General features: G+C 39.1%; 2 protein-coding genes across 2 annotated transcripts; one reads left to right on the plus strand and one right to left on the minus strand.

Annotated features, from left to right (window-relative positions):
• Window positions 1-15: 15 nt before the first annotated feature.
• On the minus strand, window positions 16-6,381 carry fads2 (fatty acid desaturase 2). The gene is made up of 13 exons (XM_053319770.1): window positions 6,306-6,381; window positions 5,466-5,789; window positions 4,431-4,541; window positions 3,904-4,101; window positions 3,699-3,800; window positions 3,495-3,620; window positions 3,358-3,418; window positions 3,191-3,267; window positions 2,878-2,975; window positions 1,854-1,950; window positions 1,681-1,760; window positions 709-834; window positions 16-503 (listed from the first exon to the last, which is right to left on the minus strand). Exons 2-13 carry the CDS (start codon window positions 5,673-5,675, stop codon window positions 452-454), a joined length of 1,338 nt encoding a protein of 445 aa, XP_053175745.1. The 5' UTR covers window positions 5,676-5,789; window positions 6,306-6,381; the 3' UTR covers window positions 16-451.
• Window positions 6,382-14,355: 7,974 nt separating this feature from the next.
• Window positions 14,356-15,558, plus strand: LOC128359187 (leucine-rich repeat-containing protein 10B). Its single transcript, XM_053319619.1, has one exon. The coding sequence runs from the start codon at window positions 14,356-14,358 to the stop codon at window positions 15,556-15,558; it is 1,203 nt and encodes a 400-aa protein (XP_053175594.1).
• Window positions 15,559-16,480: the final 922 nt, after the last annotated feature.

Below are 16,480 nucleotides of genomic sequence, written 5' to 3' on the forward strand. Positions count from 1 at the left end.
TATGAGACACGGAGAAACAGTCAACACAGATTCTTTATTGTATCAGAACAAGAGTTAACGCTGAAGACAAAAGTTTTCAAAGCTCGATAAGAGAAAATTACGAGAGCAGAACGTATGAACCTTCAGTTGCGTAACTTCCATGTTTTATGTTCAAACTGTATCACATGATAGAAAAGAAAGCTTTTAAGAACTCACAGTTTTCACGATTGTATTTATAACACCATTCTACTGTTGTTTAATATACTGTAAGGCGATTTAGAAAAATCCTGTCAGCACTGTAAAAATCCTGCACAGAATCTGAAAAGACTGAACTATAACACTAACGATAAGAAGATCATTCCCACACTGTAAACTGTAATATAAAACCAAACCAATACGATCAATTCATGATGCAGAGGAGGACAAAGACTTCACTCCTTTTATGTACAGTTTAAGCAGTAAAATCAGCTGATCATTTATGAAGATATGCATCAAGCCAGAGGTCCCCTGAGTTTTTCAGTGACCTGAAAAAGACAGAAAACACACAAAATATCAGTAAATCAATAGTTTACTAAATCAATCAGGAAAGTGGTCCATCACTCTATGTTATGCAGGAAGTCTGAGAGCCTTGCAGGATGTGTGTTAAGGGAAATCTGTATTCACATTTCATGTTTATTCATCCTAGCACTGAGTTAGAAATGTATATTATTATAATATTATTAGACTTACCTGACAACATCAACGACGCCTTGGCACATTGTCTTAACATGGTAAGGAATCCCATGTTTCTCACACAGTGCACGGACCAGAGGGGCCACCTGGTGGTAGTTGTGGCGCGGCATCGTAGGAAACAGACTTGAGAAAAGAGAGCGAGAGAAAACAAAACAAGGCACAAGGCCTCTATCAGACATTAAAGCAACCGACATGTTTAAAGTTATAATGCAGAGTCCGGATCATGATGGACCACCAAATGTTTGTGCTTGTTATCATTCTGCATGACAAACAGCATAAACATACAGAACATGTGACCAGTTTACCACTAATCCAACATTAAAGATAGAGTTGACCCTGATAGTGAAAATCCATACATTTCACGCTCATTAACAGTAAATAGATTTTTTTTTAAGGAAAAAAAAGGCAGTAGTTCTTTCTAAAACCTTTTATTTTAACATACTTCATACTATGACAGGGTCATCTGTTCTCAGCTCCACATGTATGAGTTGTCAAATTCATTTCTTCAAGTAGTTTTAGTTTAAATTGTGTAGTTGTCAAATGCACTTCAGGTTCAAAACTGAAACTCAAAAATACCTTAACTTCCCTTTTGTATCCCCTAAAATTAAATGAGTCTTATTCCTCACTTTAACAGCCTTCAGTATACAGTATGGCCTGTATTAGCTCCTTATCGATGCTGTATTATGTTTACACTGAGTAAAATATTCAAACTAATCAAAAGGAAATATTACATGTTTTCTGCATCATGTTATGTAAATTCCTCCAAAAATTCAGCCTGACAGATTTGGTATGCTGTGAGCTTGAACGTTAACCTGCAGTGCATGAGTTTGTTAAAGGGCATCAATCACAAGTATAATAGTTTTAGTATGTTTTCCTCTGACCAGGCTCTAGACTTCATCTGCAAGGACCCAGTTACTGGATCTACCAAACACTTGATGTTGTGCTATTCTCCTCAACCATTTGACTTACTGGTGTTCAATTTGGAAGTTGAGGTGCCCGCTGAACCAGTCGTTGAAGTGGGACTGCTCAATATTGCAGGTGGCATGTAACTAAAGCAGAGGACGAGACACAAGAGCGTAGATGAGTTGATATAGCAGCACCTGCAGGCGACTGAGGGATTCATCCTGTAATAAAGTAGGTACCTGCATGCTCAGCCAGTCCTGGTGCTTCTCGTGGTCTATATCCATCGGCAGATGATTCATTTGAGTCACCCACACGAACCAGTGACTCTCCAGAAACCTGACAAGCAGTAATGTACCAATGAATATTACCTTCCACCATGTGGTATCATTTGCCAACACAGCATTTTTTTAATGAACGGCTGGTTACTGGAAACCAAACGCTGTATTAATGGCTAATTAATAATTTATTAATGATTCAAAGATTAGTGTTGTGATATTCAGGAACATTGTTTGTGTTAAATTAATTGGCTATTATATATCCTCCCTCTGTATTAATTGGTTTGTCTTTTCCTCTGCTGTGTCTCTTCACTGTAATAAAAACAAAACCATTGTTAATGAATATGACCACATAGAAATTTTAACATTTCTGTTTCAAATCGTTTAGTGGTGTGTTCACAGCATGTGTTGCAAAATGTGTTTCAAATACTAGGTGTGTGTGGTTTGATGGCAGTTAGTTTACCATTGTGATACATGTGTATTGAATGGTCTGCATTTATATACTTGTATCCAAAGGTCTGTACAGTTGCCTTTAATTCATCCATTCACACACAGGCTAGGTCAGGTTATCACACAGGGTGATGGCCTGATCATCAGGTGTAATCTAGGGATGAGTGTCTTTTCCAAGATCACTTTGACATGTGGACAGGATGAAGTCATAGCCGTTAGATAATGGTGTGTGTTTAAAGATGCGGTCATAATGTCATCATGTTGTGTACAAAGTATTTTATAGTGTGTTTACTCTGATTAATTTTGTTGGGAAATGATTTTGTGAAATGAAGAAATAGGTGAGGAAATGTCTAAAGGTGGTGGGGGTTTATTTTATTAAATGTGTGTAAGCAGTAGACTGTAATTTATCACAAATACCGTTCCAAATCGAGAATGCACCTTAAAGAAAAGAGCTACAAGCCCAAAAGTTATAATCATTTAAAAATATTGGCATCTCTTAAAGTGGTACCAAAAATATTTGAGTTAAAAGATCATTTACCTGACGAAGCTGATGAGCGCCATTGATCCAAACAGGCCGTATAGCGGTAAATAAAAGCAGAGGTAACGAAGGTAGTAGGACATGGACCAAGCCAGATCCTTCACAAGACAAACAGGTTAATACGATTGATGTCATGTCATTGATGAGAAGAGTCACGACCCCTTAACTCTTCTCATATGTTCACTTGGATCATATTATATTTGAGTACATTGTGTTTTTAAGTATTGTAATGTAGATGATTAGATTAAGAACCATTAGCCTTAATTTATATAATGTTTCAAATAGTAAAAACATTAAAAACGAAACATCGTACCACCCAGTCGTGGCGGGAGATCATGCAGCGCATTATCTGAATGTGGAAATAAACTGGAATGAGCAGCGGTGGTCCGACTAGAAGAGAAAAAGATTAAAACTTTATTCCTGTAAAGTTTTCATGGTTTCCTCGTTTCTTTTTTGAATGACTCTTTAAAAAAAACTTACGGAGAAAGAAGTACTGGTGCTGGCGATGATAGGGCATGTGCTTTATCTTTTTTACACCGTACTGTAACAGAGAAAAAGAGTTAGATGACTGTAGGACTTTTTTACAAGATCAGAAATATCAGCTTTGTGCTACTCGCCTCTACTGGTTGAGTGGCTCCAACTACAAAGACGTGTAGCATGTTGACATCAGGGTCTTTACTGAAGACGTTGGGTTTCGCATGATGCTGGAAATGTCGATGATTCCACCAGTTGCCAGAAGCTCCCTGAAAATGTCATTTCAGTTTATTAAAACTATATTATATTTAAAAAATTATATAAAAGATATCATGAGTGTGTGTTACCTTTAAATGGCCGATGACAAACTTGTGCAGAAAGTGATTCCAGCTAGACTTTTTGAATACAGACAGGTGACCGAAGTCATGTTGCAGCCATCCGGCCTGCGCCTGGAGATGAAGAGAAATAAGTATTTGAAGGTTTGTGAGCTTCAGATAATCTCATTTAGTTTATCACGACTATTAAAGCATTATAAAACTAAACTCCTGTCACCTGAGCAGTGGCCAAAATGACGGAGCACAGCAGCGTCAGTGTCCAGCTCGTCCCCCAGAGCCACACTATCAGCCAGGCGAGGGCCTCCAGCAGCAAGATGTGACCCAGGTGGAAGTAGAAGAACAAAGGCCGAGCTTGAAACAGACCCTCTCTCTCTGCGTTAGCACGTAAAGTTTGGAAATCCTTTATGATGGCAGCCTACAAAAAAAACCCAGGTATGTTCTTGTAAAGCTCAAATAGAGATGTACTTGTGTGTCATTCGGCAGTTTTTGGGGTTCAAAGAAAATTCTCATAGCACTTGAGGAGGCTTCAGGGTTTTCCACAGTAAAAAACAAAGGAGAAAAAAAGTATTAATGTGGTTTGAGTTATTCAACAGCTAATGAAACATGAACCAGAACCTCAGATTTGCCTGAACAGATGTGTGAATCATCTGAACTACACATTAACCTCAGGTGTTTCCCCACATATTGTACTTTGACTCTAAATGAAAACAAGGCTTTATTTGATGAATATGTGGTGAGTCTCACATTTTTGTTTCGGTCCTGGCTGGGCTCTGTTGCTGCCAGCTCTCCGATCAGCAGGGGCTTCAGAAACTTTTGAACAAACTTTGGATCCGGGTGAAAAGCAGCAAACGCATCCTGGAAAACACACATGAGAAATCCTGCTAGTGGTGTACTGTAGGGGGTAAATAATCCAAAATCTACAAATGTGTTAAAGGATAGGTTCATTATTTTTTAAAGTCCTTCTTAAAACATCAGTCAGGAACCAATATGAAAGAGGCTTTTATCGCTGTGATCATTCCTCCTGTTCATACTGGCCATTAAAAGTTTCCCTTCAAATGATCTATGATTTATCTGACTCACACTGACCCTTTATGCAGCCCTTCAGTTCAGCCTCTGCCTGAAACAGGCTGTTTAAGCTTCTGTCTCTCTAAGGCCCCCGTCCTGATGAGCCCATGTGTGTTGAGCCGACCTCAGCTTGTTGGCAAGTTAGAAAAAAAACTTTTCAAACAGGGCGTTTATGGCAAGTTGGACTTGCAGGTAACATTTCTACACATGCAAACTTCAAATTCTGTGACTTTAACATGGATATCCAACATTATAATAGTATATAAATGAAAAAACAGATCAAATAAATATCTGCTTAAAAAGTTTATTTAAAGGTAATATGAAGCTTTAGCAGTCAGAGTTTCCCTGTTGGGCTGCAGTGTAACTATAGTAACAAAAAGAGGAAATTTGGCACTAAAAAGACTTTAACTTTAAAAGATATCTGCTTGAGTTGACTCATTTGGATGGATGAAGCTTCATATTAGCTCCAGACAAACTTTAAAATATTTTTTGTCCAGCAGGAGGACTGTGGATTTTGGCCTTCATTATTTACACAGTAAGTGAATTATGAAGGGATCTATTAACGGCCAGTATTAAAAAGAGGAACGGTTATGGAAGGAAAGTCTATTTCAATGGTCACCTGACTATTTTTTTAAAACAGACTTGGGATCTTATCTTTTAATGTGTTATTTTTCTGTTAAACAAACAAGAAGAGACAAATAAATGCATGTTTACCGTGGCATCCTCTCCAGCATAGTGGCTGATGACACGAAAGCCCCCTGGGTGCCTCTTGGCCCAGTGTGTGATGTTATAAACCTTCCGATTGATAACCAGCCACTGGTCATTCCTGCTGCAGTGGCTCTGCACCTCCTCCCAGGTGTACTTACTGCCACCTCGCCCGCTGCCTGGCTCACCTGGCTCTGTGAGCTGGCCTCCACCACCCATCCTCGCTGTCTCTGGTCTGAGTCAACCTGCACACTGAAGGGCCAGTCAGCCACAAACTTTAACACCTGGATGTTAAAAAATGGTCTGTCTGACACCAACAGTCAGAGAACACAGCTGTAGTCACAGATTGTGCAGCAGGAGAAGAGGAGAGGGGGGCATTACTGACAGGAAGAGCTTTTTTAACCTGTTGCTCTCTTCACTTCAACAGCTGATTGTTAGTGAAGTAAGACAAAGAGCAGGGCAACATCCGCACAAATAATTCATGATGAAATCCGACAACCAGGTTACTACTGGTGAGGCAGAGCTACACATCATTTGTCTGTATCGACATCAAGCTAGAATCTAAATGCCAAATGCACATGCTCGGAAAAACTCAACCCTGGAAATAATCTATATTTAGCCTGTAAGTGCGTTTTATTCGTCTGAAGCGCACAAAGACAGCAATTCATCAAATGGGATCATGTACAGTTAATGTGTTAAAAGAAAAAACAGAGCACAAACAGATCCATGAAAGCACAAACAGCCCATCGATTAACGTTTGATGTCTGATGAATTCAACAATTAGCGCAGATGACTGTTTGTGTCCAGCCTGCAGGCCCGCTGCATACAGATGGAGAATATTTCACTTACACTATCCAGACTGTGGCTACTCTCCCCGGGGTTCAGGCACACCAACACACCGGCACACTTTATTAGCTCCCGCTCCGTGCAGATCCATTTTAAATGGTAAACATCCCAAAATACATCCTCTGCCTTCCCTAATGTGCTCACTGACTCATTCACCCTCTCATTCAGTACAAATTCCGAGCCGATCATTCGAGGGTTTCTGGGCCAATCGGCGTACAGTAAATCCTGGACCACTGGCTTATGTGCAATTGGCTCGATAATCAGCCCATCTGAATATTATAGTGTCGTCTGTGCGCTCACACGGAAAGAGTCAGCGGGAGCACGCTGCTCTCACATTATCCTCCATTATACAGCTTATTTAAATACACTCTTTACATTATAGACCACTAATAAAGGCTACAGTGAATTAGAGAGTTAGAGATATAGTTTTACCTGTGTCTGTACTCTCATGTATTTTAGATTCTAATACGATGTCTTACTTTTGGCTTTAACTTTTCATCTTTTATTGTTTTGGAACATTGAATAAAACCACATTTTTTATTTTTATTTATTTATTTTTTTTACACTTAACACATTTTCAAAATGAAAATATCTCCTTGTTTAAAAAACAAAACAAAACAAAATATACATAAGTTGTTACACGATTATTTAGAAAAATCAGTTGTTATAGGATGTGTCCTGCTCAATATTAACAAAATGCATTAAAATTTAAATGAAGGGCTATTCCAAAAACAATTAAGTCATTCTTTTTATCAGTGCACTTAAATACACTGTATGTGGATGAAATAGTTAATATTTTATCATTATTTTGTGGTTACACCATTTTCAGTAGCATAGAAAAAAATGATGCAAATGTCAAATATTATATATTCAAATAACATAAAACCAACATAAACACAAGCTGCTTTAAAACCATTTTTACCCACTTATACTTAAAGGACAAGAAAACAATCTCATATATGCAATATGTGTATGTTGTATATTTTTGAGCTTTAAATTTTAGCATTTTGTACAATATATTTAGAAGCAATAGTAAGCAGTAAGTATCTCAAATGTATTTTCTGTATGCTAAAACAGTCTGCCTACTATCTTTAAATCACAAATATAATTTGTTTAGTATTTACAGCTGAAAATAAGGACTGCCAAGACTGGCAAGTTCAGGATATCTTATTATTAAAAGCACTTTTCATTTGTGCCCTACCCCACCAGCAGATGGCACTCAGCTGAGCTCCATCTACTGGTGGATGGAAGAGAACAAGTCATTTGTCCTCATTTAACACCAAGTTCAACAACCACATCTTGAAGTAGTTTGAATCAGTCAGAGAGACAATTTGCGAAACTCTTGTGAGATTAGTATCCTAACCTTAACCTAACGTTAACCTAACCTTCACTTTAACTTAAACCTTAACTGTCTGTCCCTCCCGCTGATCCAATCTATCACTTAGGGTCACTTATCGCTCTGAAACTGAAGCCAATGCAGAAGTCCCTTAAAGTGTGATACCTCTGCTGGCCACTAGGTGCTGGCTCTAAAACATCCCCCTTATTGTCTACCATTCCAAAAGTATCAATTTGTCTCATGAAATACTAAGTCAGTACATTTTCCAATAAGTCATTATAGACTTAATCTCTAAATTCAGGCCCTATGTGCTGGTGCTCTGTTAATAAGACGATAGACGGTAATAAGACTTGCACTGAGTCAGATTATTGTTGCAACATTTTGGTATGTTTAATGTGACTTAATAATGATGAAATCATGTTAGTTTGCCAACATCAGCCCAAGTGTGAACCACTCAGTGATCTTGGTAAGCTAGTGTTGGCTTTGTGTAGCAGGGTGTGTTAGGTGTGTGTCAAGAGCGTGAAAGTTCACTGGAAGTTCCTGGCTCCAAACAGAAAAGACGACGCTGACCGTAAGTAGCAGCATCTTTATTTTTTTTCCGGCCGGTGCTAGACTGAAGCATCTAGAAGGACAATTTGCAAAACTCATGAGATTTGTATGCTAACTTTAACCTCCTCAACTAACCCTAACCTTAAACAACCCTGACCTTAACTTTAACCTTAACCTTACCCCTAACTTTTAGCCTAACCCTAACCATACTCGTCTCTCTAGCTGATCCAATCCAGCATTTAAAATGTGTTTTTCCCATCTGTATTCTGTGAAGACCTGCTACTCTGCCTCTGAAAGGCTCTGACCCAGATATTTTTTACCCAAACCACAACCATCTCGCTCCTCATGCCTAAACCTAAGGTATCTAACCAACAAAGCAAATGAGTACTATCCAGTCAGAGGCAGAGTAGGGCCGGTCTTCACAGAATGCAGGTGGGGGGAAAATTAGGCTAAGCAACTACTGTAACTGAGTAGGCCTTAAATTAAATAAATAAATAAATTACTGACAAACAGTGTGGTAAACATATAGTAAATACATAAACTGACAAATAATAAATCAGCAATACACATCACACATACAATCACAATAATGTTTCAAGGGTAGATACATTTATGGTTTTAATAGCTTTCCTATTTTTCTAATGTATACTTAGATTTATCAATATGTAATTTTGCAAGTAATTAAAATCCAATTAAATTGATGATATAGTACTGGTTTGCTTTGGTAGAAGTTTAAGTGAAGTGTAAACAACACAACGTTCATAGGAAAGGGAAAATTCAGAATCATTATATTGGGAAATAAATGGACTTCAAACTGTGCGAACCAATGGGTGATGTCATGCCCTGCTACATCCATCTTTATATAAAGTCTGTTTAAGCCCGAGGATCCAACAGCAGATATGATCCCTCTCTTGTGTTGGATCTGTCTAAACACATATCCAATAATATGATATAACCCAAATTATATATTTTATAAATGATTGAAAGTATGTTTGAGTTGTTATAGTTTGTTTGTTTGTCCATATGTTTCCCATACTGGCTGGGTCACACAGTGTTTCATCCACTTTCACCTCAGCAGTCACATCCATTCACCCCCCCGAGGTCTCTTGTCTGTCTGCTGCTTACAGTCCATTGTGTCATTTCAGGGTCGTTTCAACGCGATGCAGAAATTTGCAAATCAGCTCTTTTGGTCCACAGCATATCAGACAGGATTATCCTCAAGCAGCGTGCGGCCTGTCTCCCTGTTTGTCCGCTTCTTCTGCCACAGCTCATCAGGCTGACAAGAGCGCTGCACATCTGACCCCAGCAGCTTTTCCTGGCTTTTCTCCAATATCATAACCCACAAAACCCACGTCAATCAGGCAACCTGTCTGCTGCTGTCAAGTATTTGATGAAGTCAGAGGTGGCAAGTAAATACATATAAGTACAACTTTGAGATATTACTTTAGTATTTCGATTTAGTGTGACTTTTTTTCTTTTCTTTTTCTTTTTCTGCCAGAGGGTAATACTGTTTTTTTTCACACCACTGTATGAAGATTAACTGGTGGATGAAAATCTATTTTTGCAATTTCAAAATTATGTCATCAAATATTTCACACATTGCTTTACATGAAGCAGTTCACCTGAAATCACTGTAAACACAGTGATACTTCGGTAATCATACCAGAGTCAATTAATTGATTATTTGATCCACAGAAAATAAATTTTGGTAATTGAAATAATTTTGATTAATTTTTAATATAAAATACTAAAATTCTCTGGTTCCAGCTTCTTAATTGTGAATATTTTCTTATTTTGAAAATCATCAGGTTTGGGACTGCTGGTCAGGACAGAACAAGACATTTGAAGATGTTCTTTTGGTCTTTGTGAAACAGTGATCAATATTTTTCATCTTTTTCTGACATTTTATGGATGAAACAAGTAATCAAGAAATCAAGAATATATCATGAAAGTAACTGTTAGGCCTAAATGATATAAGAGACTAGTATTCAGAGCAATAGCACAAAGTAAAAGTCCTGCAATTGAAGTTCTTATGTACTTATGTTAAAGTACAGCGAGTAAAAGTATTATCAAGTACATGTACTGAAAGATTCAATTACCAGTATATTATTACGACTACTGTATTAATGAAGTGTTAGTATTGATGTATTTTGTAAGCAGCATTTTAATAATGTAGCTGGTTGAGCTCGAGCTAAATGTAACTGTTTTATAGTGTAATCTCTTAACTAAACTACATTGATCATAGATTTTGCATGTTTGTAAAAAGTAGAGTGTTTAACTTCACCTTCACTTGGACAATGTATCAAGATCATCATCATACCCAAGAAAAGTAGCTCAGAACTGCACTTTTCACAGTGTTTGAGTAAGTATACTTAATCACATTGCATCACTGATATTATACTCTTAGTAACATTGGAGATGCAGTTGTACTGAAATATTTTTGCATTGTCTTAAGATGATGTGAATATTCATCCACTGGGTAAAGTTACTGTAGTCTGTGCTGGTGCCCTTTCATTTAAAACTTGCTCTGGGCTTTTTAACATTTGGAAGCTATTTTGAGCCCCAGTGTAATGTATGAATATATTCTAGTCATGCCACATTCAATTAAATCTGAAATGCATTTTTATTATTACTATCTATCTATCTGGGGTGGACAGTGATTAAATCTTATAAGCTCATACAGTAGGTCGAACTTTTATCCAGTTAATGGCATTTTCTAAGACTTTAACGGCACCACTTTGATCTGATGACTCTTCGCAGATCAATAATTTAACAATCAATATAAATAAACTTGTCAAATCAGAACAAAACAACTATAAAGTCTAACAAGTTAAGAGATCAATCATCTTTAACTGAAGCTATTGACTGTCATTCCTTCGCTGGTCTCAACACAGTGAGGGCTGGCAGCGTTTTATAGATTATTTTTGCTATTCTTGCGTCTGTTCTGTGTCAGAACCAAAAGTCACATGACGACTGTCGTTGGAGCCTTTTACTTGGTCTATAAAAACCTGTTCAAGCTTATGTCTGTAGTGTTTGATATAAACCAGCACTCGAGTGACCATGTTTGGAGGTCCAGGAGACCGTGTGATGATAAACGTTCTTTAACTGATAAATGTGTTACTGTAATGTATGATTATGTGTTTTACAGTGAAGGAAGAAGTATTCAAATCGTTTATATAACTGAAAGTAGTAATACCACTATTTATAAATAGTCCAGCATTCAAAACGTTATTGTATTAAAAATATCCATACATCATCAGCAAAATGTGAAAAGTAATCAAAATGTAGCATAGACTCTTCTCAGTGTTATATAACATACCTTGAGACTGAGATGGTGCCTTTATGTAGAAGTACAGTGTTGAACCTGGTTGGGGAGACTGAGATGTATAATTAAAACAACAACATTTCCCTGTTAAAGTTTTTTATGGGAGTTTTTACTCATTTAAATTGACAGATGATGTTGGATTGCTGTACAGATTTCAAACCCCCCGGAGCCGAATTTGTTATTTGTGATTCTGGCCTATACAAATAAAATTGGCTTGACTTGACTTGAAACAATAATAATAAAACAATGACACATGTCTGAAATAAATTGCAACATAAATTACTTAAACAGAGAACAACTCATTTACACATAATTGTTGTCTCATATCAATGTAACAACAAAATTTAATCTAAAACACTGTGGAGGGACTGGTTACTCTGGCACCTTTCTCTGTTATTCATTATTCAAACAATCTTACATACATTTTTTAAAAATGTGATACCGTTGTTAATACGAAGGTTGGAGACTCAATTGTTAATATCTTCCAATGACCTTTAGACAGTGTGCAGGTTCTGACTACTTACAGTTTACAGCAGTGGATATGGTCCAAAGGACAAATTAAAATCCAGGTTCTCAACACACTGTGTGCAACTTCAAATCCAAAACAGTGTATGCATTTATTGCTCCTAGTTTCTTGACTTTTCCTTGGTGACCCAAGTCGATTACACTCACTTTTATTTTAAAGACATACAAGACAGATGTCCTGATAACATGAGTGTATGTGTGTGTGTGTGTGTGTGGGGGGGGGGGTTAGGGTGTGTGATTAAAATTATTTTTAAAAAACCCAAATACATTTAAATTACTGTAAAGCAACCAACTGAATACCCATCACTCTCCCCTTCAAAGAGTATAGGAGAACCTACGTTGGATGTTAAAAACCATCTCTAGAGTCAGTATTTGGTTTGTCTGTACTGAACTACAGTAGAAACATGGCAGTACAATATGGAAGCCTTGTGGAAGAACAACCTTGTGAGATATCCACTAATTAAAACATACTATACATTCATTTCTGCCAAGTTTGTTCCACTAGATGTATAGACAGTGTGGATAAAAACATACTGAGCATGCTCACTACAGACGTCCCTCAGCTGAGACAGCTAACTTCTGGTTTAGACCTCCAGTTAACTTGAATGGGGATACAATCATTTAGTCGTGGGAGCTCTTCAAGACCTTTGAAATGTGATCTGACCAAATGAATCAAATATTAATAGTGAAATGTTTCATTTCATTGGGGGTTTTGTGACACTAAAAAGAATTTGCTGCTGATTTACAGACGTCTCTTTCACGATGTAAGTCTATACGATATATATATATTGGCTCCTGGTTAAATTTAACATTGATGTTTTGAGATATTATTGCTCACTTTTAAAGGCTTAAACAGCCTTGCTCCTACATACATCTCTGATTTATTGACCTGGTATTTGCTCTCTCGGCCTTTAACATCCCAGCTGGTTACTCCCAGGTCACGGTTTGTGACTAAGATTGATCGGGCTGTTGTCATTAAAGCTACGAAACTCTCTGCCTGCTGAACTCAGACACAATAACCCACTAGTTTCTTTTAAATCTCCTCTTAAAAATGTTCTCTTTCTTTTCTCTTTTTGGATTTATTTTGTAAAACGCTTTGCTCTTTAACATTCTAAGAAAATGCTATATGAATGAAATGTATTATTACTATGTTGTTGTGGGTTATTCGGTAGGTAAATATTATTATTGCATAACTGGATTATTTATTATGTTTTATTTTGTAAGCAGCATTGTATCGACTGTAATGTTGTTGCTGATTGAGCAGGAAATTAAATACATAAAAAATTTAAAAATAATAAACGTTAAAACTATAAATTAAATGAATTCATCTTTAAACCTGACAGTGTTGCAAAAAAAGAAGTTGTTTTAAAAAGATGAAAACATTTTGAATAGGGGAACAAGTTTTTTTAAAGAGACACACACACACACTCACACAGTTGACCATGTGATGTGGATGCCCCCTGGTCCGGTTACAGCAGGAGGGAGGGAGGGAGGGAGGCAGCAGCTGAATGTAAACCTTCACACTGATGGAGAGAACCGGACAACAGCAGAGAGAGAGTCAGTCTGTCAGCTCTGCAGTTCTCCAAAATGAGCAATTTCTTTTTGCTGGCACGGATTATAACCTAGCAGAGGACCTCGGCCTGTAATGCACAGCAGCTGCATTAACTAGTGGACAGACTTCCATTAACAGTTTTTTCTTTGCCGGGGGCTGGGTCACTGAGCAGAGCACACTGTGGGCTTATCTACCGACACCCGGCAGGAGGACGCACAGCAACTGACTGTTTAACATCCCTAAAGAGGCACTTTTTCATCCTGTCCTGATAGAGAGACCGGATCACGTGAACAGGTGACCTTAAAGCTGCACGCTATCTTTCTCTCAAAAAGCCTGGAGGAAGTCAGGGAGGATAGTAAAGGGTAAGGACTGCAAGAATTCAATTTCAGCTCAAAATTCAGCTGTACTTTGTTAAGCTCAACAACCAGGAGCACTATAAGCACTATTATTATTATTACTATTATTATTACTACTACTATTACTATTACTACTACTACTACTATTACCACTACTATTCCACATTTTGCTAAATATTTTTGAGTTTTAGAGATGTAGTAGATGAACGGATGAAGAGATCCCTGACAAACTGCTGAAACATGGCAACTGTGTTAATTAGCCAGAACCATGATGCACTTTGTAGTTGGGGGGATCAACCGCAAAACAACAGCAGCTCCCTGGCTGAAGGTTAAGTTGTCACAGAGACTACCTCGTCAAATGACTCTGTCCTGACTCACATAGGAGTCAGGGGCGGCAGGCCACCCACAGCATGGGCAACTCCTCCAGGAAGGGTGAGGGAGAGGAAGAGGAGGAGAAGGAGAAGGATGGCGAGGAGGCAGAAATCACACAGAAGAAGAAGAAAGAGGAGGAGGAGGTCGAGGTTGAGCTTCCACTCGGGGTGGAGGAGTTGTTTGAGAGCGGAGATCCCGTGCTGGACTTGAGCTACCGTAAATTTAAGCGGTTACCTTTGCGTGTTTGTGGGCTGTTGCATCTGGAGAAGCTGTACGCTTGTGGGAACAGCCTGCGCACTCTGCCGGACAGCATCACCCAGCTGCATGGCCTGCGGGTACTCGCCCTCGACTTCAACAAGATGGAGGAGGTTCCTGTGTCCATCTGCCAGCTCACTAACCTCACTCGGCTCTACCTGGGCAGCAACCGGCTGATGAACCTCCCTCCTGAAATCACCAACCTGCGGAGCCTACGCTGCCTGTGGGTGGAGAGTAACTACTTCCTGAAATTCCCCCGTGTACTGTATGACCTGCCCAACCTCAAGTCCCTCCAGATAGGGGACAACCGGCTTAAGACGCTGCCCCCTGACCTCTTCCGCATGGAGGCTTTGAGGGGATTATGGCTTTATGGGAACCGCTTTCATAACTTCCCCAAAATCCTTCTGCGCATGGAAGGCTTGGAGATACTAGACCTGGACCGCAACAAAATATCAGTGTTCCCCAGCCTGAAGTGCCTCCATGCCCTCCGCCTGTTCTCCTACGACCATAACCCGGTCAAGAACCCTCCTAAAGTGGGCCCAGAGGTGCTCTTGGTCGGTGAAGGAGCTGCAGAGTTCATGGAGGAGCGTGAGGCCAAGAAAGTGAGAATACAAAAGGCCGCAGAGAAAGCAGCAGAGGATTTGGCTCTGGCGGGAGAGGAACCCGTCATTCACGGCATCCTGAAGAACAGCAGCTCAAACCGAGCCACAAACGGAGCTGTGACGACTGTAGAGGATGCAGATGTTAGAGAGGAAGAGCCCCCGGCCAGGGAGGAAGAGGATGTGGATGGGGATTTACCAGTCTCAGGGTACGACTGCGCTGAGCTCGAATATGACGAGGACGGAGTTGAATATGAGACGGAGGAGCTGATATGTGAGGGTGAGGGGTTTGAGTATGAGGGCGAGGAGCTGGAGTATGACAGGGCGCAGATGGACTACGAGTATGAGGAGCTGCAGGACACAGGGAGACAGGATGAAGGGGCATGAAATATCCCTCATACATCCAGATGACCTGCAGCCAGGACAATCCATAGACATTTTTGAAAGAAGCTGACACAAGTTGAGAGTATAACTTTTGATTTTGTTTGTTGTTGGGGGGTTTTTTTTAGCCGTGCTGCTAATTTATTATCTGTTATTAACTGTGAAAATGAACGATGAGCTGGGCATTATTAAACTATAAAACTGACAGCACCTGTGATATCTCAATCAGCTGCAAATTGTCAAATCAGAGCAGGACTGGAGTGTGTGTGTGTGTGTGTGTGTGTGTATATATATGTGTGTGTGAGTGTGTGTGTATGGCTGATTTACATTAGAGTACATTATGAGTGTACGCAGGAGACCAAGTCTTCCATTATTAAATATTAAATCAGCAGATGCAGTCAGTGTCAATCATTTATGGGGTAATATTTCTTCATCTGGAAAGCAGTGAAACCACCAGCTTATGTTTACTTAAGTGTAGTATTTCCACACATCATGGCCAGTGTCTGTTTTACGTGCTTGCCAGTGCACGCCGGCTCAGTCTATTGCTATTTTTATAAACCGAGACTGTATAAATGTGTGTATTTGATTTTGACTTACAAAATATTTATGACATGCTAAACACAACCCCCCGTCTCTTGCCAGTGTTGTGTAAGCAATCCTGTGAGTGTCAGTGCCAAGAAAGAGAGGGAGACATCAGGATTATTAAAGGGATGAATAGCTGGGGTGCCTCACCATAAAAGGCAAGTCCATAGGGAGGCTTCAAACATTAAGTGGATTGACACAAAAGTCAAGCAGGAAGCAGAAGTAGAAAACCTGAAGCCCCCCGCAGGTCAGAGACTCAAGTCCACTGTGATCTCTGTATACTCCTTTTTATCAGCGACTACGCCTTTTATACGTCCGTCTCTTAACGTGAAGCAGGCCTGTCGCT

This window comes from Scomber japonicus, chromosome 5, assembly GCF_027409825.1.
Source record: "Scomber japonicus isolate fScoJap1 chromosome 5, fScoJap1.pri, whole genome shotgun sequence".
Classification (NCBI taxonomy): Eukaryota; Metazoa; Chordata; class Actinopteri; order Scombriformes; family Scombridae; genus Scomber; species Scomber japonicus.